General features: G+C 41.0%; 1 protein-coding gene across 3 annotated transcripts in view; it reads right to left on the bottom strand.

The window, feature by feature from the left end:
• Positions 1 to 22722, bottom strand: part of ipo8 (importin 8) — a 125228-nt gene that overhangs the window by 30219 nt on the left and 72287 nt on the right. For all 3 annotated transcript variants that reach the window (XM_078220226.1, XM_078220227.1, XM_078220228.1), the window contains 6 exons: positions 15340 to 15439; positions 15007 to 15083; positions 13782 to 13898; positions 11534 to 11623; positions 3828 to 3993; positions 2063 to 2223 (listed from right to left, as the gene is read on the bottom strand). In XM_078220226.1, the coding sequence (XP_078076352.1) occupies positions 2063 to 2223; positions 3828 to 3993; positions 11534 to 11623; positions 13782 to 13898; positions 15007 to 15083; positions 15340 to 15439 (711 nt within the window). The remainder of the gene's footprint in view (positions 1 to 2062; positions 2224 to 3827; positions 3994 to 11533; positions 11624 to 13781; positions 13899 to 15006; positions 15084 to 15339; positions 15440 to 22722) is intronic.

Here is a 22722-nt window from a genome sequence, read left to right on the forward strand (position 1 = left end):
ACTTTGTGGATTCAAAGCCCACTCCAGAGACATGAGCACCTAAGATAAAGGCAGAATACTGCGGATGCTGGAATCTGAAACAAAAATGCAAAATACTGGAAAATCTCAGTAGGTCTGACAGCATCTGTGGAGGGAGAATAGAGCCAACGTTTCGAGTCAGGATGACCCTTCATCAGAGGACCTAATCACAGCTGACACATTAGTGCCATACTGATGGAGTGCTGTATTGTCAAGATGCCTTCCTTTGGATGAGGCTCTGCACTGCAGCCCCGTCTGCCTGTTTAGGTAGACAAGAGCACAAAATCTAGAATCAGGAGACCATTCTGTGCCAGCCTGCCGAACGAGCACATTTTCCCAGTGTCATTCCCCTACCTTCTCCCCATAACCCAGCACATCCTTCCTTTTCAGGTAACAATCCAATTACCTCCTGAATGTCACAACACAAGAGATTCTAATGGTAGTATTGGGAAGAAGAGAGCAGTATGTCCAATCCAACATTTCCCCTCTAACCAACACCACCAAGGAATTATCTGATTATTTGCTTATTTTGTTTGTGGAACCTTGATATGCAAAAATTGGCCTATATCATTAATGACTCTTAGAAAATTGCTTTGAGACATCTTGAGAATGTGGTAGGTGCTTTACAAATGTGAGTTCTTCTTTGTACAATTCTGTGCAATAATTGCCATCAGATGACTAGAAATTAAATAATCTTTATAGGTTACTTTTAATTTAACACAGTAATTATAACTGTTCATAACATGGCTGTATTGCCAGAAAATTAAAAACAATTACTGTGTTAAATGTTATGCTATAGAAACTTTTAGTTGGGAGGCTGAAATGATCTTGATTGTTGGCCTCATCACAGCTGATATCAATGCTTTAACTCAAACTATTTACATGGAAGGTAAGCCTTTCTCTTATTGGCAAAAGTTCACATTTTCCATCATTCAGAGGTACATGATTTTATAATGTGCGAATGCTGCAAATCACGTACACTACCGCTTTGATCCACAACACTCGAGCGGCAGTATAATAAGAGCACAGCTTAAAAGTGGTCAATCTCACACTTTAATGAGCAACAGATAGACTAACACTATTTAAATCAAATCCCAAGCAAACAAGAAGTTTCACAACACCAGGTTAAAGTCCAATAGGTTTATTTGGAATCACGAGCTTTCAGAGCGCTGCTCCTTCATCAGGTGAGTCAACTCACCTTTTGGACTTTAACCTGGTGTTGTGGGACTTCTTACTGTGCCCACCCCAGTCCAATGCTGGCATCTCCACATCATGCCAAGGAAACAAGGTAGAGTGCACTTAAATAAATTTCTAACGAAACAAGGTAGCGTTCGCTTAAATCAAACCCCAAGAAAACAAGGTAGATATAGGGTGCTTACTAATTTTGTAAGGAGAAATTCAGAGAAAAGTTAGAGAATCAGAGATAATAAAAAGAAAAATGGTAACAATGGGGGAACATCTCAGTTACTTGCCCGACATGCACTTCACTCATGAAACAGGGGACACTTGCAAACTGCATGCATGATGGAGGCAATGGAATTCAAAATAATCTTAAACAAAACTTAATATTTATATTGCACCTTTCACAACCTCTGGACATCTCTAAGTCTTTACAGCCAATTAAATACTTTTGAAGTGTCATCATTGTTGTAATGTAGGAAACAGTAACCATTTGGTACACAGCAATAAGATAATGGCCATTTTCTTGAAGGATAAATATTGGCCAGGGCATTGATCTAAACTCCCTTACTTTTCTTTGGAATACTGCCAATCATTTGCATCTACTTGAGGGGGGAAATGGGTTTTTCACTTTATTGCTTCATCTAAAACATGGTACTTCTAATGGTAGTACTGAACTGAGAGTGTCAGGCTAGATTATCTCTGGATTGAGACGTGAACCCATGGCCTCCAAACTCAGAGGTCAGGTGTGCTATCAATGAGCCAAGATAGAACATTACTGTGCACTTCAAATTGTTCAATTAAAGGGTCAAGTTGCTGAACTGCCAACATTGTTAATAGATCCAGATCCCTGATATGTACTTACTAAATGCTGTGTCATGTCAACAGCAATAGTGGTCATCTCCTCACTGTATTCACATATCATCTTCTGGATGACATTGGTGAGGTCGTCATTCTCGGTTTCGCGGACGACATGGAGCAGCTCTTGCATTACTGGCCTAACCGATGGCTTTATGTATTCCTTAGCTGGAGAGAAAATATCAATGTATTAGCTGCAAAGTGTTTTCTTAGTTTCTTATCTCTTCACTTCCCTTGCCCCAAATATTTAGATCTACTGTATCTCTCTCCTATTGGGCCAACCTAGTTGCTGTAATCCTCCATTGCCTCAGCTGTCATTACACTCCACAACTGGGAACAACAACTTGTGAGATAAGCTATGCTTTCCCTTGTTAATGATTTATTTTCTTCCCCCACAGTAAAGCAAACTCAACTGAAAGCATTATTGACTTTTGGAATAGTTGTGTGGTTTAAGAGCAGAGACATTTCAATACTTATTCATATGAACAGCAGCCAGTTGAAGGTACCAAGTTATACGATCTAACAGGGGTGTATCCAATTTAGAGCCTGCAGGACAGTAGGTTTAAGGAGGCTGCTGTTGGATCTACATCATTAGCTCCTTTCTGATAAGAGGTATAACACCTCTGAAATTAAACATCCAAAAGGACCAGAAATATTGAGACTTCTGCTCAGCTCTCTATCTGGTTAACTGTTCTCCTAGGCTGCTATTACTGATGTACCTACAAGGTGAAAACTGACCCAATTTCCACCAGTATAATGTGTTTAAGCAGCCAGATTACTGCCCAATACTTGCCTGCTCTCCAACCCCCCATCAGCACATGCAATGGCCAGCACGAGACCAGGAGTCAAGAAAATCAGCACTGTTCCTCTTTTATGCCATTCAGTTCTAATTTGGCATGCCAAGTAGCATAGGAAATATTAAGTCTCAGTGCTGGTGATAGTGAGAGGGGACAGCAAGAGAGCAGAGGCCTTTGCATAACCATCTTTTATTATCTGCCAGCTAAATAGAGTAATAATAGCGACTGTCTTCCTCTGTCTAATCATAAAATACTCTGCACCAGGCATGTAAATGGACTAAAAGAAACTGTGTTCATTTAGGTTTCAGTAACAGCAATCAATATCATCACTCTGACCCAGAGCCATTTCCATCAGTGTTTCTGGTGCAATAGTATAACAAAACTGTTATAACACCCATTCAAGAAATCATAGAAACCCTACAGTACAGAAAGAGGCCATTCGGCCCATCGAGTCTGCACCGACCACAATCCCACCCAGGCCCTACCCCCATATATTTTACCCACTAATCCATGCATCCCAGGACACTAAGAGGCAATTTAGCATAGCCAATCAACCTAACCCGCACATCTTTGGATTGTGGGAGGAAACCGGAGCTCCTGGAGGAAACCCACGCAGACACGAGGAGAATGTGCAAACTCCACACAGACAGTGACCCAAGCCGGGAATCGAACCCAGGTCCCTGGAGCTGTGAAGCAGCAGTGCTAACCACTGTGCTACCGTGCCGCCCACAAGGTACCAACATTTATTTTATAGAGTTAACTGGTGATTGTCTCATTTAAAAAAAGTTCTAATATCAATTTTTATTTAGCTACTAAAACATTTTAATGTATCCTGGTTTGCTCAAATCTAAATACTTGGGTCGAGGATCTGAGAGGCTTATCCCTGTGTCAAACAACACACAATGGTAACCAGCCCAAACAACTGCAAGAACTAAAGGTAGCATTTCTTGAGCACAAGATCTCTCTTTGACTCACCTTGATCTTGGTTACTTATAAGTGTCTGCAGAGCTATGGCAGCTTCTACTTTGACTGGCATCTCTTTATCTTCAATTAAGCTCTTCTTTGTCAACTCAACTGCATTTCTCAAGTTGAGATCATTTGTGAACTTCAGATTGCAAAATGAATGAAGAACCCAACAAGCCTAAAAACATGAAGTCAGAAGCAGGAAAATAATCAGTCTTATTTGAAATGGGTGATTGTGCATTTTAAAAGAAAAAATGTTAGAATAAATAGATTTTGTCCATTTTTGGGCTACATGCATGTCACTTCAAGTGGCTGAAGAAGAACCTAACAATTACGAGTGTTTCTTTACAATAGTGGCTGCACCTTTCCAAAACAGTCCGAGAAAATTTCATATGGTTACTTCAATTGACTCAACCACAGTTCATCAATCTTAAGGATGAAAAAGGCTAAATGCTTTTTCATAAAAAAGCTTTTCAAAGTTGATCAGGTGGTGATGCATCTTCACCTTAACAGAGATGAATTGCTGTACTTAAGAGAAAGTGAGTCTTCAGTAGTTTCAAATATTCTTCCGGTTTTTTTTTAAACAGAGTTTCCAAACCATGGAGACTATGTGGATAATGGAATTCTCCCGGAAAATTTGAACTTTTATTAAGTATTCAAATTGACATCTTCGACCAGACTGATCCAACTCAATTAACATGGATGAGAGAGTTCAGTTGCATATCTCTTAAAGACCCTTAATGCTTCAAAGGCGCACTGCAAAATAGAGTATATCAAACAATTTGCAATGTGCGGAAGAATTTTCAATGCTGTTTAAGAGTACAAGGATGGGAGATGAACGGTTAAATCAGATGATCTAGTCTAGTATACCACCTTTTTACAAAGGTGCTGTTTATTGTTGGGGTGCTCCTTCTCAAAGAGGACAGTTCAAAAGCATGATACATTAAACTGTCTCTGTTAACTGACAATTTTCACCATCATCTGTCTCAGCAACAAGAGACAAAAAAAGTGCTTATACATGTGGGTTATTCTAACAAATGAAAAGTCCATGCACAAACAAATGAAAACACAGTCATGGTCATGGAGTTATACCAAGATTAGCACACAATGGCCAATTAATGTTTTGAAGTTTATTTATTAGTGTCACAAGTAGGCTTACACTGCAATGAAGTTACTGTGAAAATCCCCTAGCCGCCACACTCCCCCACCTGTTTGGCCCATGCACCTAACCAGCATGTCTTTCGGACTGTGGGAGGAAACTGGAGCATCTGGGGGAAACCCACGCAGACAACAGGGAGAAAGTCCACACAGACAGTGACCCAAGCCAGGAATCGAACCCGGGTCCCTAGCGCTGTGAGGCAGTGCTAACCACTGTGCCAATTTTAAATAAGGTTATATGGTTGCCAGCCAGAAAAGGATAATATTGAAAAACAAAAGTTATTTCCTGAAAAATACATTGATACTTTACTTGACCACTTAACCAAAGGTCTGGCATTGATTGAGGAAAATATGGCAGCCTGATAGCTATTTTAGTGTGCTAAGGATAAATATATAAACGAATTGATGGAAGTTAAAGTTCAAAGAGAAAGCTTACAGAAAATGAAATCTTATAGTAAAGAACGGAACTAATTAACAATTTTCAGATGATTACAAATGAATGCATACAGTTACAAAACAGCACCCTCAGGTTACTCCACTCAATGACAACATTTTGTTTAAAAAAGATCTATAGATCCAAGCTGCACAGGGCAAAACACTCAGGTTTGATTCCCAGAGTGTGGTGATTTCAGACAGGATGACTGCTGCAGTGCTGCAATATTTATTTTGTGTCTCTGAACTAGAGAATGGGAGGACTGTGGGATGAAAAGGCAAGCTGACCTTGCCCTCATATACATCTCTCACAGCAGCAGTCAATGGACAGTGATTTAATGCTTCCTGATCTCTACCTGGCAGCTTCTGCACGAAAAGGTGCATCCAAGGACAAAATCAGGATATGCTATCATGCCTTCTATGGTCAAAATGCCTGCTAACAACTGAAATACAGGTGAAAGGCCACTTGAGCAAGTTACTGGATAATATTGATGCTCACAGCCCAAATCTTCTAACAGGAATCAGCACATTAAGCTGAGGAACAGAGAAACTTGGAGTAAAAACGAATTCTAGACCAAGATTCACCTGAAAACCTCGAACAACATTAACATCTTTATCAAGAGCAGAATTTCCAGCATTGAACGAAATATGAAAAGTTACAAACCAGCTCAAAACTAGAAATTCAAATATATCTTCTGCCTTACAGATGACAATAAAATTAAAATATTGTTCATAAATAAAGGCATTTACATAGAAATATTAGCAAATGTGAGCACTGCATCATTCTTGTACAATGTTACAATTATAGAACTGAGTCTGTAGTACAGTAAGCTTTCTGAAGCTGTTGTTGGAGCTACGTCATTTGCTCCTTTCAGAAAAGAAACCGAATTGAAAATATAAATAGAAATATCCAAGTTCAAGTAAAATTGAAGTTAAAAGTTTATTTACTTTTGAACTCCTATTCAGCTCTCTATCAGTTCACTGTTCTCCGAGGCAACTAGGTGAAGCAGATGGTATATTACGGATGTATTTGTTATTGTATGCATGAAAACTGGCCCAATTCCTCCAGCATAAATATGTTTAAACAGCCACAATACTGTCCAGTACTTTGGAGCTAACCTGGTATGCTCCCTAGACAACTAAAACACCACCTGATGTGGCACTGAATTGTGACAGATGAGAAAGGAGTCAGATTTGATCCTTGGCCTGTGCTGAGATCACTGGTCTCAGATGGACTGACAGCTAGGCTTGGCCTCAATGGCTCAATTTATGCATACAATAACAGTCACTTGAGCCAGGGAGTAAATCTTGAAGGACATCTAGTTATTCACTCTGCACATCATTGAGTAGGATTTTATTTCAGCAAAGAACCATTACAGAAAAAAAGAAAACAGAACAAAATATAATGCTTATAATCTGTGTGTGGCAGCCTTCATTCTTGTAAGACAATGTGATAGTGGTGGTCAACTTTGTCTTAAGCATTGCCTGTTGTGGCTCAGGAGCCCTACTCTAGCATGGCAGTCTCTGCTGCATTTGCCGCAGAGGAAGACAATGGGCTTCGAAGATGCATAGATCACTGGCTTCCATTTTCTCTTGGCCCTCTTCCCAGCCAGCTGAGGTTTTCAGTTCTGTTGCCTTTTTCAATGATGTGGAGATGCCGGCCTTGGACTGGGGTAAACACAGTAAGAGTTTTAACAACACCAGGTTAAAGTCCAACGGGTTTATTTGGTAGCAAATGCCATGAGCTAATGGCATTTGCTACTACCAAATAAACCTGTTGGACTTTAACCTGGTGTTGTTAAAACTCTTACTGTCTTTTTCAATGCCATTCCAGTCAGCCTCCAAAGGTCATAGCAGTCAGTGACCGTCTCCTGCTGTTAATGTCCACTATCTATCCATCTAGCTTGCAGAGGTATGGATGCTCAGGAGGTTGTGACCCAGTGCTCAGTTTACTCTACAGAACAGAGTTTGGTAGATAAAATTGATGAGGAACAGGTGCAGATTGCTATGTGGAAATACCATGTTGAGGTTATAACAGAGACCTGGTTCAAAGTTGGGCAGGACTGGGTGTGGAGAAACAGGATGGATGGCAGCTTTGGTTAGGGAGAGCATTACAACACTGGAGAAAGAGGGTGTTCAAAAGGGGTAAAGGACAGAGTTTATTAAGAGCCAAGGAACAAAAATTAATTGCTTGGCGTTGTCTATAGGTCACCAACTGGTGGCAAGAATGTAGAGGTACAAATTTGCAGGAAATTACAGAGGAATGCAAAAAATATAAGTTAGAACGGGGGAGTTCAATTATCCAACTGAGTTGGAGGAAGCTTTGTAGTGGAGTTCTGTCGGAACTGGAATTGGGATCCTTGCTTTTCCTGATGTGTATTAACAACTTGAAACTTGGTGTGCAGGACATAATTTCAAAGTTTGCAGATGATACAAAACTTGAAAGCATTGCGAACAGTGAGGAAAAGAGTGTAAAACTTCAAGAAAGACATCGAGAAGTTGGTGGAGTGGACAGACAAGTGGCAGATGAAGTTCAACATGGAGATATGCGAAGTGATTCATTTTGGTAGGAAAGAAATGGAGAACAATATAAAATAAAGGGCATATTTCCAAAGAGGGTGCAGGAGCAGAAGGGCCAGTATGTACATATGTGTAAGTCATTGAAGGTGGCAGGACAGGTTGGCAATTAACAAAGCATACAGGACCCCAGGCTTTATTAATAGAGGTGTAGAGGAAGTTGTGTTGAACTTGTAAAAAACACTAGTTCAGCCTCAGCTGGAGTATTGCAAGTAGTTCTGGGTGCTACACTTCAGGAAGGATTGGAGTGTCCAGAAAAAGTCATGAGAATGGTTCCAGGGATGAGGAACCTCAATTATGAAGATAAACTGTGGAAGGAACACTGAGTGGAGAGTTGATGGAGATATTCACAATCATGAGGGGTCTGTAAAGAATAAGATAGGGAGAAACTGTTCCCACTTGTGAAAGGATTGAAAATGAGAGGGCAAAGACTTAAAGCAATTGGTTAAGGAAGGTAAAATGACACCAGGAAAACATTCAACATGCAATGATTGGTTAAAGTCTGGAAGGCACTGCCTGAGGGTGTAGTGGAGGTAGGTTCAATTGAAGCATTCAAAAGAAAATCAGACTGTTATCTGAAATGGACAAATGTTCAGGATTACAGGGGAATGGTGAATTGCTCACTCGGAGGCTGGAGCTTAACATCCGTAGGCCAGGCCTCACCATTGTAGAGCAGTGCACTGAGGCTGCAGGCTTGGTAGGCCTACAGTTTGAATTAGGTTGTTAATGTTCCCACACTCTTACTCAGCTTGGACATAACAGCTATGATGTACATGTTGGTTTCAGCATCAAGTGTCAGATTGCTGGTAATTGTGGAGCCTAGATAACATTCTTGTGCACTTACAATCTATTCCAATGCTTTCAATACAAGTTTCCAATTTCATGACCCAAAAAGTAAATGAGGTATATCTTAAAAAAAGGTTTTAGAATTTTTGATGAATCTCCATCCTGTATTTGGAAGACAAGCTTTTAAATGTGAGACTTCCCAAGAATCCAAGAGCTGAATGTTAAACTGACTGTTACGTAGGGATTTCAAATTTTTTTTTGGTGTTTTGCATTAAGGAGGCTTTTCGATGAACACTTGCTCAAAAGCATATTTTGTGATGTAACAGCCCATAATCCTAGCTCTCCAAGACAACGGTCTACCCCGTCACATTACTGAACTTAGCATCCAATGAGAGCTTCCTCTTACAGGAGTTCTTCCATTCTTCCACAGTACTTTATTACTCCTGCCTCCTGCATTAAGATATAAGGCAATTCCATTAATAGATCTCATCTATTTTCTGCATCTTTGACATCATTCCAACTAACACATTCTAAAATGGGTGCCACCGAGAACATCAAGGTGCGACAGATATAGCGATGCTGTTGACATCAAACATGCTGAACTAGGTCTCTCATTCAGTGGGCAGATAGAGCCAAACTATCTGACCACAGCCACCAAATATTGGGCCTCTACTGATGTATAGGAATCTAAACTGCTCAGGTAGCTCACCAAAAAACAACCCAACCTACATTTTAACACATCTCTCAGTTCCAAGTGATGTCGCTGCAGAAGTTCCTCAGGATCTTAGGCCAAATCATCTTCAACTGTTTCATCTTCCCTCCATCAAAATCAGAAGTGGTGATGTTTGCTGATGATTGCACAATGTGCAGTACAATTCCTGACGTCTCAGATACTGAAACAGCCTGCATCCATTTGCATCAAGACCTGGACAACATTCGGTTTGGACTGATAAGTGGCAAGTAACATTTGCATCACAAAAGTGCCAGGCGATGGATCATCTCCAACAAGAGAGTATCTAATCATCTCCCCGTGATATTCAATGGCATTACTCACAGTGAATCTCCCACTATCAGCATCATGAGAGTTAGCATTGATCAGAAACTGAACTAGACCAGCCATATAAATACTGTGGCTACAAAAACAGGTCAGAGGCTTGGAATTCCGCAGCAAGCAACTCACCTACTGATTGTCCGCTAACTACAAGGCAGAAGTCAGGAGTGTGCTGGAATATTCTCCAGTTGCCTTGATAAGTGTGGCTCCAACAACACACAGAAAGCTCAGCACCCAGCTTGACAAAGCACCTCATTCACCAGCTTAAATATTTACTCCCTCCATCACCAAAACACAGTAGCAGCAGTGTATACCATCTACAAGATGCACTGCAGCAACTCACCAAGGCTCCAAACCCATTCCTCTACCACCTTGGACCACCTAGTAACTTCATGGGAACGCCACCACCTGCAAGTAACCCTTCAAGTCACACAACATCCTGAATAAAATAATTTTAAAAAGTAATAATCCAGAGAAAATTACTACAAATGCCACTGTAGTTTTTGATATATTCTAGAATTAAAAGCCGGTATTAGTAAAAATTATGATGAAACTATTAAATTGTACCCTAACCCAAGTAAGTCAAAATATCATTTAAGGAAGGATGCCTACCATTCTATCCCAGTCTAGCTTATATGTGACTTCAGTTGTACATCAACATCAATGTGGATGATTCTTACATGCCCTCTGAAGTGAATTAGCAAGTAATTTAGTGGTATCAAACAACCAACACTAGTTCAAGAAAAGTCCAGCACCATATTTTTTTTAGAGAATCATTGATTGGTTATAGCACAGGAGGAAATTATTGAAGCCCTTTGTGTCCATGCTGGCTCTGCAAGAGCAATTTACCTAGTTCCATTCCCCTGGCTTTTCCCCATAGCCCTGAAAATATTCACTCTTCAGAGAATTCCCTTTTGAAAGCCATAACCGAATCTGCCTCCACCAGAACATAACCACTTTTTGCACAAGAAAATCTTTCCTCATGTTGCCTTTGGTTCTTTTACCATTCACCTTAAATTAATGTCTTTTGGTTCTTGACCTTTCCACCAACAGGAACAGTTTCTTGCCATCTGCTATGTCCTGACCACTCATCATTTTGAAATCCTCTTGTCTTGGTCTTCTCTTCTCGAAGGAGAGTAACCTTAAGCTTCTCCAATCTATCCACGTAACTACAGTCCCTCATGCTCATAAATCCTTCCTGCACCCTCTCTCCTGCTTCCACATCTTCCTAATGCCTGGTGTCCAGAATTAGATATAATATTCCAGGTGATGTCAGACCAATATTTTACAGAGATTCATCTTTGCTTTAGTATTCAATGCCTCTATCTTTTTGGCAACAAATACTGGCCTTTCCAGTGACACACGCATTTCATAAAAAACAAAGAAATAAAAATAGAACCAAGATCCCGTATACTTGAACTGCTTTCTCAGCCTGCCCTTTCATCTTCAATGTTTTGTGAACATATATGTTTGTAGGCCAGCAATAAGTGCTGGCATAGCCAGTAACAACCACATACCAAAAATGGGTGGGTGGGTGGGTTGGGGGGATAGGTTTAGTATGGATTCAAGAGAGTGGAAAATGTTTTGCTGTTGGGTGTCTGATTCTATAAACATTGTTGGATATGAATAGAAAAAAAAACACAGGAACTATAAATAATTAACATTCTGCGGGATTTACGCATCATAAAATCATGCACATGGTACTTGGCCTTACCCTAGCTCGGAGATAGCCTAGATCAGAGTTGAAGAGTGTAAATACATAATTCTGAAGCACCAGCTCCATTTGGCCTTTGTATATGTTTTTCTGTTGATATAAATATATATTTAGTATTAGTTCAGAGAAGATGAAACAAGAACAAAACAAAATTCACAATACTTGAGGTAATTGTGAGCATTATGTTTAAAAGACTGGGAATGTTTGAGTTAGTGTTTTCTTCATTCCTGGGATGTCAGCATCATTGATAAACCCTTGTGCCCTTAGGAAGGGAATGAATGTTTAAGATAGTGGATGGGGTGTTGCGAGTTGCTTTTTCCTGGATGGGTTTAAGCTTAGTTTTGTTGAGCTGCACTCATCCAGGCAAGTGGAGAGTATTCCATCAAACTCCTGACTTGAGCTTTGGAGAGTCAGGAGGCTAATCACTCAATGCATAATTCTCAGCCTCTGACTTAGTCTTGTAGTCACCGTATTTGTATGGTTAGTCCAGTTCAGTTTCTAATCAATGTCAAAGTAACCCCATGCCATTAAATATCAAAGAGAGGTGATTAGACTTTCTCTTGGAGATGATGAAACCCTGATACTTGTGAGATGCAATTATTACTTGTAACTTATTAGCCCATGCTTGACTGTTGTCCAAACCTTACTGCAGGTGGGCATGCACTCTTCGGTAGTGGATTTGCGAATGGCACTAAATACTATGCAATCATCAGCAAACATTCCCACTTCTGACATTAGGATGAAACCGCCGAGAATGGCTGGGCTGAGGACACTACCGGAGGGACTCCCAAAGCAATGTCCTGGGGCTGATAAATTGGCCTAATAACCATCTTTCCTTTGCACTAGGTTTGACTCTGACCAGTGGAGACCTTTTCCAAGATTCCCACTGGTTTCAATTATATTAAGGCTCTTTGACCTCACATTGGGCTTGAAACCAACTCAGTTAAGAATTTGAAAGTCACCTCTATTGGCTAGAAAGGTCCTACCATTGATGAGTTTGAGATTTTTCAGTTGACGACATTGTGGGCATGAAGCCAAACCACAAAATTAACTCTACTAACTTGACAATAGTGATCGGGCCATCAGGAGAACAAAGCATGTCTGTTGTGGGAAATGGGTGCAAGAGCATATGCTTGTCTAAATTAGAGGTTGACTCAAACATTGCTGGGCAGAGTGTAGGAAGCTTAGCATTATACGAATGGTCTTCCACTCGGTCTGTGTTGCTTGATGTGAGTGTTCAAATTTAATATTCGAAATACAGAAAACGGAGGGGGTTTGAAAGTAGGATTCATGCTAAGGGATGCAATATCCTTTCCAAACTCGATATGAGTTTATTGCATTGTCAAGGTGCATTAGTGACCTTTAGAGACAGGATATTATTTATTCATATGCTTGCCCAAAATCATCCTGCTCTGTTATAAATGTGAAACTAGATACAGTAGATGACAATTTTTTTCTACGTTAGATCAAGAGGATTTATAAAATTACTGAAGGTTAAGTATACTAAACATGGCTGAAAAAGGCAGTTAAGCACAACATTCATAAGGGGATAAGGATGGTCAAAAATTGCTGGCCTTATCAGTGATGTCCACATCCCTGGAACGAAGAAAACACTATCTAACTCTGAGCCAAATACTTCCAGTCTTTGAAACATTATTCGGGATGTGTTGAGCATTTCTTGATACTCCACATCTAGGTCCTACACAGAGATATTATGATCAACCTATGAGAACAAATGCTCTATCCGTTTCTTTGCTGGCTAATTAATATTCTCCCCTTCTTGTTGGAAAAGCTTACTTTTTTGAGGCAACCCTCAGCTAAGTGACCAGTCTAGATGCATGAAGCTAGACAATGAGTGCCAATAAGCTACTTTCAGAGACATCAGCAGCCAAAGCAAGTCACATCTCTGTCCAAAAGGTAAACATGCCCCGCTGCAGATATTATTAAATTCACAAAATCTTGAATCGCTTAAGGGGGCCATTTGGTTCATTGTGCTTTTGCCAGGTCATTGAAAAAGCTATTCTTAAGCCCCGCTTCCTGGCTCCCCAATAATCCTTGCAAATTGTTGGACTTTTCTTCTTCTCCCTAACTCCATGAGCCACATATTGCCCCAACAGAAATCGACTAACACAGGACAAACTGCACCTCAAACCTACAATCTTATTCCTACAGCTCAGCTTTATCTTGCCTAAACCATTAAGGTGAGCTTGAAATAAACGTTTCTCTCCAAACCTATTCATCAACTTACTTTCAGCAGAATATCCGCCAAGGAACCAATTACATGCAGTGCTCCATCCTTCTTTCGAGGATCGCCGCTTGGGTCTGTCAAAATCTGGTAACAAAAGCTCATCATCTTTGGCAAAACCTATAGAAATCAAATTAGTTTAAAAGAAAACAGTGGAATTAATATCATTGCTTCTACAAATGCAACATAAATAATTTAAAATATTTCAAGTCAATTTCAACTGACTTCAACTAACTTGTACAGGAATCTTTATTTGTCTATGGAATGGGGGTGGGAATGGGAATTGAACTTTAATTTTAGATTAGGCCTTAGGGCAAGATATAGTTGATCTGTAAGCATTACACAAGGAGATGATGGGATGGTCTCTGTCGATCACACTGCTGTGATTGACCAGGATAGATTTTTCGTACATTTTTATACAATGATCCTCCACTCACTGCACTTTGCAGGAGAAATCATCACATTTAAATCAAGAGTCTTTGCTGCAGTTTTGGTTATGAGTTTGTTTGTTGTATGTTTGTTGTAGCTCATCAAAGCTCAATTTAAAAGATTCTCTTTCCTGAGGGAATAGACTGTTTTCTATGGTGCATTGTTTAAATAGACTCGTTTGGTGGGTATATAGATTTTGTTTGCTGTACTTTTTCCTGCCACATCTCTGACTACTTGGCTGATATTGTGGATTTTCTGACAAAACGTGGGCCAGTTATTGCTTGGAATTCTCATCATCATTGGAAGTGCTCACCATCATTAACTTGGAGAAAAACCCATGAATTGGGGTTCCTCCCAATTTGAGAGCTGATTTGCACCAGTCAGCAATGCCAAAACCGATGAAAGCCCCTTCTTGCTATGAGGCTCCCCTTTCAACATAATGCCGATTATAAAATCGCTGGTTTGATGTAATACAAGTTATTCCCACTGCAGACATTTAGAGCTGGTATTCAATGGTGTGGAGGCCCTATTAATGACATGACTTTTGGCCCTAATATGACACTCAACCTTGGAGATCAAGAAAGAAATCTGCCACTGCAGATTTTTATGGCCCAATAGCTCCAGAGTGTCTTACTCTCACTGTATAGGTTCAAGTCATGTAAAACTTTCCAGGCCCCAAAAGTCAAACAGTGTTGTAACCCAGAGTCAGAGAGGTGCTCAAAACTTCAAGTTTTCATTTATTGATATTATAGTTCAACAGTTGCAGAACTGAATGACACAGGAGAAGTTGATGCCTCACCTCCTTTCTCTTCTTTGCTGCAGTGTACAGGAAATTCTGGGCTGCAATGGTTGGAGAGACATGGTCCTCGAATACATCTAAAAAACATTCCAACAATGCTCCTAATTAATGCAGCCACCGTTTTCACATACACCAGCTAACACTGCAGTGCCCAAAGTGATATATACAGCGAGAACTGATTTTAATTATCTTGGCTTCACAATTAAATAAAATTACCTTTTTGCTGGGACAATGGAGAGGGGATAGAAATCACTGTCAGGTTCTCTCAGCTTTTAGCAACACAGAAGAAAATCTATAGCACAATCAAATCCAGGGACATTTTGTGGACCTCACCAAATTTCATCCGAATGTATTCGTATGGATCCTCCTGCCACAGCTCCTCATCTTCATCTTTGTAACACATCAGTGGGAAGACTACCTCTTCAGAAATGCTCTGTATCAATAATGGGTTTGTGGGGGTGGGTGGGGGGAGAAGGGGGCAATGTGTAGGGAAGAGGGCAAATGAAAGTGGGGGATGGGGGAGCGAGAGAGTGATAAAGGGGGAGAAACAGAAACAGTTTCAGGGATTTCAATTCAGTTTACCACAGGCACTAACCCAAAATTATCCTTCAGATTGTGTTTTACTACTACTAATATGAAGTCAATTTTCTTTTAAATTAGGGAATAGTCAAATGACATCAAAATCCAAGCAAATGGATCAATGCTATGCTTGTGGCACTATGGATTAATCAGATTATTCCAATAGTTCCCTTATTAATTCTTCACCTCAAACATTTCATCTGCTCCTCTGGGTCCACTCCAGCTCAGTACTGTCCCTGTCAAATCCATTACTAGTTTGCAAGGAACCTCTGAAAATACTGCAGCTGTTTTCCTTTCTAGCCCCATTCCAATTGTTTGCGCTCCAAAACAGTTTTCCTTGTCTACCATTCCTATGCATTTGAAGGAGTTGCGTACTACATTACGTACTATGCAACTGACATTGCCACCTTAGCCTCTCTTTACATTCTGGTATCATACACATTCTTTCCAAAATCAACTCATCATCCTCTTTCCTGAAAGCTCCATCTCTTGGCTGTCCTTTCTGCTCAAAGATCTTGAACACATCGCTGTCACTCACCCTTCCTCTGATTTAGTACAGCCGCAAAATTCCTAATTAACAACAAGTTACAAGTTAGATTTCACAATGTTAGTATCAGAGTAAATGGTATCTCCTTCATTTTATTGTTGTTATGGATCTGAAAAGGGGCAATACAAGTATCAGGTGGGGATTTACAGTTTAATCTAATAGTGCCAAGTTAACTGAATTTTGATGTTCTTTTCTCTTGCTACAGCCTGTCTGAGCCAAGAAAAGAGCAGAATTGCTTTTCAGCTCTTGTCTACAGGCTCCTGTAGATAGCAACAGGAAGAAAATTGGGATAAATAAAAATGACTGGCGTTCCCCTCCCTATGAAAAAGAAATCAGCCATACCACTGCAGCGAGCTAAAATTTTAAATGTGTGTGTGGAGACCCTTCAGTCCATTTTGCAATGTACTCCACTGCCCATTTCTTGTAAAAAAAATACAGGAACAGGAGAACGCTGTTCAAAACCTTGAGAATTGCCAACTTCTTTGAAATAATTTCCATTCTATTTTGTGATGGCCACTTATACAAATCCCTCTACTGCTGGATACTACGTGATCCATCCAGTCCACGGGAGGATTTTGCAGCATCAGCTCCGAACAGAAACTGGTTCAGGATAGCTGCTATATAACAATAAAGTGGTGATTTTAAGACTGTTGCCCTTCTACTGCTGAGCACAATCAGAACAGTTCACCCGTTTTCTGGTTGAGGCAAGAATTTGGACTCATTCAAGGAACATTCAGATGTTGCAACTGAAGGACAGTGGGGTTGACGTTTTGCAAAGACACAAACAAATGGATCAAATATAATCTTGCAAACATGGTGATTTTTCATCATCCATTCTCCACAAGTGCATTGGTGCAAATTTCTTTCCAAGTACATCAACAACAAAAATGAAACTTTGTGACTTTGCATGTTTGCTCTCACCCAGTTACCAGATCACAAACAATGCTCCAGGAAAGTACAGCACAAGTCTGGTTCAGTGTTAAAATGAGCATGTGCACTGTTCCCGCTCCCAATATGAAATTAGAAATCACCCAGTAAAGGAGATTTCACATCAGCAGTAACAGCCTCAACAGAAATCAGGAGGGAACGATGCATTTAAATATTACAACTTCGGAGGAGTGCAGCAACTCTGCACTCTGCAATGGGAGCTATGGCAGACATGAAGAATGAAAGCTTAAAGGGGATTTTCACAGAAACTTATTGCAGTGTTAATGTTAGCCTACTTGTGACACTAATATATAAACTTAAACTTTATTTAGTTATCACAACAATGGGGATGCAGAATGGAGCAGCAGATGATGGCAGTGCATATTTGAGGAGGTTGTTTTGCTAAAGCTGGAAATGTGAGGAGGTTTGACTCATTTCTATATCACCCAACTCTCTATACTTGGCCACAAACAGAAAGCTAAAATACACAGGAAGAGTGCATAAGTAGCCATCTATAAGAAGTGAATGGCTTTCCTCAGTTTTACACATTTAACATTGATTAGTTTTTTCAATGCATGGTAAGTATTACAGTTTTGAAGGAGTTAGCAGCAATTGATAGAAATGCTCCATTTCACATGGGATAAACCAGAACAAAGAAGTTTTTTCTTGCTTTCACAGGATGCAAGTATCACTGACAATGCAAGCATTTATTGCCCATCTGCAAGTGCCCCAGAGAAGGTGGTTGCGAGGTGCCTTCTTGACCCATTGCAGTCCATCTGGTGTAGATACACTCGCACATGTGTTAGGAAGGGAGATTCAGATTTTTGACTCAGCAACAGTGAAGAAACGCCAATACAGCTCCTTGTTGGGATGGCATGTGGCTTGGAGGGGAACTTGTAGGTGATGGTTTTCCCAAACATCTGCTGCCCTTGTCCTTCTATACGATCTGCTAGAGTTAGGAAAGTGCTATCAAAGGATGCTTGAAGAATTGCCACAGTGAATCTTATATATGGTGCTTATAGCTGCCACTGAAAGTTTATTTATTAGTGTCACAAGGAGGCTTACATTAACACTGCAATGAAGTTACTGTGAAAATCCCCTAGTCACCACACCCTGGTGCCATTTCAGATACACTGAGGGAAAATTTAACATGGCCAATGCACCTAACCAACACGTGTTTCAGACTGTGGGAGAAAACCGGAGCACCGGAGGAAATCCATGCAGACAAGGGGAGAACATGCAGACAACACACAGACAACGACCCAAGCCGGGAATCGAACCTGGGTTCCTGACACTTTATGTGCTGGTGATGAAGGAAATGAATGTTTACTTTGATGAATGGGGTGTCAATCAAGTGAGTTGCTCTGTCCTGAACAGAGAAGAACTTCTACAGTGCTATATTCCTGACTTGTGCCATGAAGATGTCGAACGGCTTTGATGAGTCAAGAGGTTACTTGTCACAGAGCTACCAGTCACTGAACTTGCATTACTAGCCAGTGTTTAGAAATCTGGTTCAGATTCCAGTCAATGGCAACTCCCCAGGATGTTGATAGTGGGGCATTCAGGGTTGGTAATACCATGGAAAGTCAAAAGGAGATGGTTAGATTCTCTCTTGATGGAAATCATCATTGCCTGTCACAAACTTCACTTGCCACTTACCATGTTGTTCAGGTCTAGCTGCATATGGGTACAGACTGCTTCATTGCGTGAGGAGCCACAAATGGTAATGAGCATTTAAAAATCATCAGTGAACATCCCCACTTCTGACCTTATGATGGAAGGAAGGTCATTAATAAAGCAGCAGAAGATTGTTAAGCCTAGGACACTACCTAGGGACTTGAGGAACTGCTGCAGTGATGACCTGGCATTGAGATGATTGACCTCCAAAAACCACAACCATCTACCTTTGTGCAAGGTATGACTCCTATCAGTGGAGAGATTTCCCCATGATTCCCATTGACTTCAATTTTGTTATGGGTCCTTGATATCACATAAGAACTAGGAGCAGGAGTAGGCCATCTGGCCCTCGAGCCTGCTCCACCATTCAATAAGATCATGACTGATCTTTTTGTGCATTCAGCTCCACTTACCCACCCGCTCACCATAACCCTTAATTCCTTTACTGTTCAAAAATTTATCTATCCTTGCCTTAAAAACATTCAATGAGGTAGCCTCAACTGCTTCACTGGGCAGGGAATTCCACAGATTCACAACCCTTTGTGTGAAGAAGTTCCTCCTCAACTCAGTCCTAAATCTGCTTCTCCTTATTTTGAGGCTATGCTCCCTGGTTCTAGTTTCACCCGCCAGTGGAAACAACTTCCCTGCTTCTATCTTATCTATTCCCTTCATAATCTTATATGTTTCTATAAGATCTCCCCTCATTCTTCTGAATTCCAATGAGTATAGCCCCAGTCTACTCAGTCTCTCCTCATAAGCCAACCCTCTCAACTCCGGAATCAACCGAGTGAATCTCCTCTACACCCCCTCCAGTGCCAGTATATCCTTTCTCAAGTAAGGAGACCAAAACTGCACACAGAATCCAGGTGTGACCTCACCAGCACTTTATACAGCCGCAACATTATCTCGCTTTTTTTAAACTCCATCCCTCTAGCAATGAAGGACAAAATTCCATTTGCCTTCTTAATTACCTGCTGCACTTGCAAACCAACTCCTTGAGATTCCTGCACAAGGACACCCAGGTCCCTCTGCACAGCAGCATGCTGCAATTTTTTACCATTTAAACAATAGTCCATTTTGCTGTTATTCCTACCAAAATGGATGACCTCACATTTACCAACATTGTATTCCATCTGCCAGACCCTCACCCACTCACTTAGACTATCTATATCCCTTTGCAGACTTTCAGCATCCTCTGCACACTTTGCTCTGCCACCCATCTTAGTGTCATCTGCGACTTTTGACACACTACACTTGGTCCCCAACTCCAAATCATCTATGTAAATCGTAAACAACTGCGGTCCCAACACCGATCCCTGAGGCACACCACTAGTCACTGATCGCCAACCAGAAAAACACCCATTTACCACCACTCTTTGCTTTCTGTTAGTTAACCAATTCTCTATTCATGCTAATACATTACCCGTAACACTGTGCGCCTTTATCTTATGTAGCAGTCTTTGGTGCGGTACTTTGTCAAATGCCTTCTGGAAATCCAGATACACCACATCCACAGGTTCCCCATTGTCCACTGCACATGTAATGTTCTCAAAGAATTCCACCAAATTAGTCAAACATGACCTGCCCTTCATGAACCCATGCTGTGTCTAACCAATGGGACAATTTATATCGAGATGTCTCACTATTTCTTCCTCGATGATAGATTCAAGCATTTTCCCTACTACAGACTGGCTTATAGTTACCTGCCTTTTGTCTACCTCCTTTTTTAAACAGTGGCGTCACATTTTCTGTTTTCCAATCTGCGGGAACCACCCCAGAGTCCAGCGAATTTTGATAAATTACCACTAGTGCATTTGCTATTTCTCCCTCCATCTCTTTTAGTACTCTTTGACATTTGGTCAAAGGCTGCCTTGATGTCAAGGGTAGTCTCACTCATCTCTGGAATGCAGCTCTTTGGACCAAGTCTGTAATGAAGTCTGGATCAGAGTACACCCAGCAGAACCCAAACTGAGCATCAGTGAGCAGATTATTGCTGGGTATATGCTACTTGATAGCAATACCAATGACACCTTCCATCACTTTGCTGATGATGAGAGTAGACCGATGGAGTGATAATTGGTTGGATTCAATTTTTCCTGCTCTTCGTGAACAGGGCATACCTGGGAAAATTTCCACCTTTTCATTGATATCAATGCTGCAGCTACATGAGAATAGGTTGGTAAAGGGTGTGGCTAATTCTGGAGTACATGTTTTCAGTCGAACTGCTGAATGTTGTCAGGGCCCACAGCCTTTGCTTTATGCAATGCCTTCAGCCATTTCTTGACATCATGTGAAGTGAACTGAATTGGCTGAAAACTGCCATGATGCTGCAGACCTCAGGAGGAGGCTGAAATGGGCCATCCAGACTCTGCAATTCTGGCTGAAGAGGATTGCAGATGCTTCAGCCTTGTCTTTTACATTTTACTGAGTTCCCCCATCATTGAAGATGATGTTTGTGAAGCCTCCTCCTGTTGTTGTTTACATGTCCAGAACCTTTCATAACTAGAGGCGGGAGGTCTGCACAGATTAGATCTGATCTATTGGTTATGGGATTGCTTAGTTCTGTCTATTGCTTGCAGCTTCTGCTGTTTGGCTTGCGTACAGTTCTGTGTTGTAGTTTCACCAGGTTAACACCTTAGTTTTAGGTATGCCTGGTGCTGCTCTAGGCACACCCCCCTACACCTCTAATTGAAAGAGTCAATCCCCTAGTTTGATGGTAATGGTAGAGGAGGGATATGCTGAGCCATGTGATTAGATTGCACTTTAATACAATTCTGCCGCTGATGACGAGCCACAGGGCCTCATAGATGCCCAAATTTGAGCCGTTAGGTCTGCTTAAACTATCCTATTTAACACAACAGTAGTGTGACACAACACGATGGATAGTATCTGAGTGGGAAGAGAAACTTTGTCTCCACAAGGTCTGTGCAGTGATCTCTCCTACCAATACTGTCACGGACAGATGCATCTACGAAAGATAGATTGGTAAGGGTAGATCGAGGTCATGTAAGTTTTGGCCCTCTTGTTGGTTCCCTCACAACCTGCTGCAGGCCCAGTCCGTCAACTATGTCTTCAGGCTTTGGCCAGCTCAGACACTATCAGCACTATCCAGCCACTCTTGCTGATAGGCATGGGAAGTCTCCAATCCAGAGTTCATTCTGTATCCTTGCTACTCTCAGTGGTTCTCCCAAGTACATTTCCTTATATGCGCACATATGATATGAATGAAGTTTTTCCACATTTGCGGTGATGAGTGAATAGAAGGAGTTAGAAGAGATCGGTTTGGTCATGGGATCAAGTTACACAGATTTTCCTGGTGGCTTTTCATTCTCTTATTTCTCAAGAAGTTACTAAGTTTCCACAAGAAATCAGTTGTGTGTACTGAAGATTTATAATGGCAGCTCATACAACAGCTATAAATGGAATTTTTGACAGCTTCTGTTATTGAGCTCATACCACATAGCTTGTGGGCTAATATTGACTTTAACGTCTGCACTGCAGAACTAAGACTCATACATGGAGACAAGATACAAATTCAGTATGTAGGTGGTGAGCTCAAAGACTGTGCCAGATAGCGAACACAATCCAAAACTTTAAAAGATATATTTTACTGATATCAAATTATACAGTTGAGAGATAGGAATTAATGTGCAACATACTGCAGGGCAGCATGGTGCCACAGTGCCTAGCACTGATGCCTCACAGCGCCCGGGAGCCGGGTTCAATTCCGGCCTTGGGTCACTGTCTGTGTGGAGTTTGCACATTCTCCCCGTGTCTGCCTGGGATTCCTCCGGGTGTTCTGATTTCCTCCCACAGTCCAAAGATGTGCGGGTTAGGTTGATTGGCCATGCTAAATTGACCCTAGTGTCAGGGGATTAGCAGGGTAAATATGTGGGTTATGGGATACAGCCTGGGTGGGATTGTGGTCAGTGCAGACTCAATGGGCTGAATGGCCTCCTTCTGCACTGTAGGGATTGTATGATTCT

This window comes from Mustelus asterias, chromosome 9, assembly GCF_964213995.1.
Source record: "Mustelus asterias chromosome 9, sMusAst1.hap1.1, whole genome shotgun sequence".
NCBI classification, from domain to species: domain Eukaryota; kingdom Metazoa; phylum Chordata; class Chondrichthyes; order Carcharhiniformes; family Triakidae; genus Mustelus; species Mustelus asterias.